The sequence below is a fragment of the Pteropus vampyrus genome, unplaced genomic scaffold (genome assembly GCF_000151845.1).
Source record: "Pteropus vampyrus isolate Shadow unplaced genomic scaffold, Pvam_2.0 Scaffold1000004341, whole genome shotgun sequence".
NCBI lineage: Eukaryota > Metazoa > Chordata > Mammalia > Chiroptera > Pteropodidae > Pteropus > Pteropus vampyrus.
This window is the reverse complement of record NW_011918743.1, coordinates 1-1,577: the sequence shown is the minus strand read 5'-3', so window position 1 is coordinate 1,577 and position 1,577 is coordinate 1. Positions and strand designations below refer to the sequence as shown.

The window sequence follows — 1,577 nt, the reverse complement described above, 5'->3', positions numbered from 1 at the left end:
CAGCAGCCTGATCCAGAGTGCTGCCCATGCCATGTGGCCGCATCACCCAGCGGGAGAACAGCTCGCTGCTGCTGCCGTCACCGAGGTCAAGGTGGAGACGGCGGTCGTGGGCGGCTCGCTGCAGGTAAGTGGGGCCCGGGCGGGGGCTCGGGGCTGGGGCGGGGCGGGGCCGGGCCGGCCTGAGCCACAAACGCCGCCGCCGCCCGCCCAGGTCTGCTGGTGCCCGTGCTGTGCGGCGTGTTCAGCGTGCTGTGCGCGGCCTGCGTGGCCGTGTGCGTCTGGTGGACTCGCAAGCGCAGGAAAGAGCGGGAGAGGAGCCGGCGGCCGCGCGAGGAGGCCGCCAACAACCAGTGGGCCCCGCTCAGTCCCATCCGCAACCCCATCGGGCGGCCGGGCGGCCGCAAGGATGCGCTGTGCCCGTGCAAGAACTTCACGCCGCCGCCGCGCAGGGCGGCCGAGGCGCTGCCGGGGCCCGCGGCCCCCGGGGCCGGCGGGGACGAGGACGCCGAGGCCCCCGGCCACGGGGACGAGGACTCCCTGGAGGTGGAGAAGTTCCTCGCGCACAAACTCACCAAAGAGCCCTGCGGCTCGCCCGCGAGGCCGGCCCGCTGGGCCGCGGGCCCCAAAGTGGACAACCGTGCGGTCAGGAGCGCCGGCGATGCGCGCCACGCCGGCCAGGAGTAGCCGGGCCCCCGCCCGGCCGTAGGAGGCAGAGGCCGTGTGCATAGTTTCTTTATTTTGTGTAAAAAAACCCACCAAAAACCAAAAACAAATGATTTATTTTCTACGTTTCTTGGACCTTGTGTAAATTATTCGCCCGCCGCCCGGCGGGACACGGCGCACGCCCTCGCTGGGCCGCCGCTCCCGTGGCGTGCCCGCCGGACAGCGGGGTGCCGGTTCTCGCTGAGCCGTTGAGCGTCCGTTCGGAGGTGGTGCACTGTTTACAGAATCTTCCTTTCTGTTCCTCATGCGGGGCCCTCAGCGGCTCCAGGCCCAGGAGCTGGTGGGACCCGTGGCTGCCGGTGGCGGCCGGTGGCGGCCGAGGCCCCGGGCCCGCGGGCGGCCTGTCTCGCTCACGCCCGCCTGGGACGCGCGCCCTAGCAGCCTCTCAACTGTGGTTTCAGAAGTGCCCTTCCTGACTGCTCCGTCCCCCCCCGGGACGGGGGCTGCTGACGCGGGTGACAAGTGCCTTCACACAGATTCTCCCCTCGCAGCTGTGGACGTCTGCCGCGGGCACCAGGCCACTGCCCCCCGCTGGCCCCGCCGCCCCCCCCCCGCGAAAGTGCATTTTTGTAAATGTGTACATATTAAATGAATCACTCTGTATATTTGATTTAATAACTTAAACGTTTTGGCCTCCCTTGTTCTTTGGGTGCTGTTTCTCTGTTATTTGTAGGCGGGGCAGGGGCAGGGTCTCCACTGTAGAGAGGCTGGGCTGTGAGCTGCACAGTGGCCATGAGGTGACGTGGTCCTGCTGACCCCAGGGCCTCCACGGGCATCCTCGGCCTTCTTGGAAGTGGCCCCAAGGAGATAGGGGAGGGGAGGTACCCAAACCCTGCTAGCAACAGCTAAAGACG

General features: G+C 67.7%; 1 protein-coding gene across 1 annotated transcript; it reads left to right on the top strand.

The window, feature by feature from the left end:
• Nucleotides 1-6: 6 nt before the first annotated feature.
• On the top strand, nt 7-1,295 carry LOC105311485 (protein jagged-2-like; the record flags this gene model as incomplete). The annotated part of the gene is made up of 2 exons (XM_011387473.2): nt 7-124; nt 212-1,295. Coding segments are annotated over 2 exons (591 nt in total), but the record flags the coding sequence as incomplete, so codon positions are not given.
• Nucleotides 1,296-1,577: the final 282 nt, after the last annotated feature.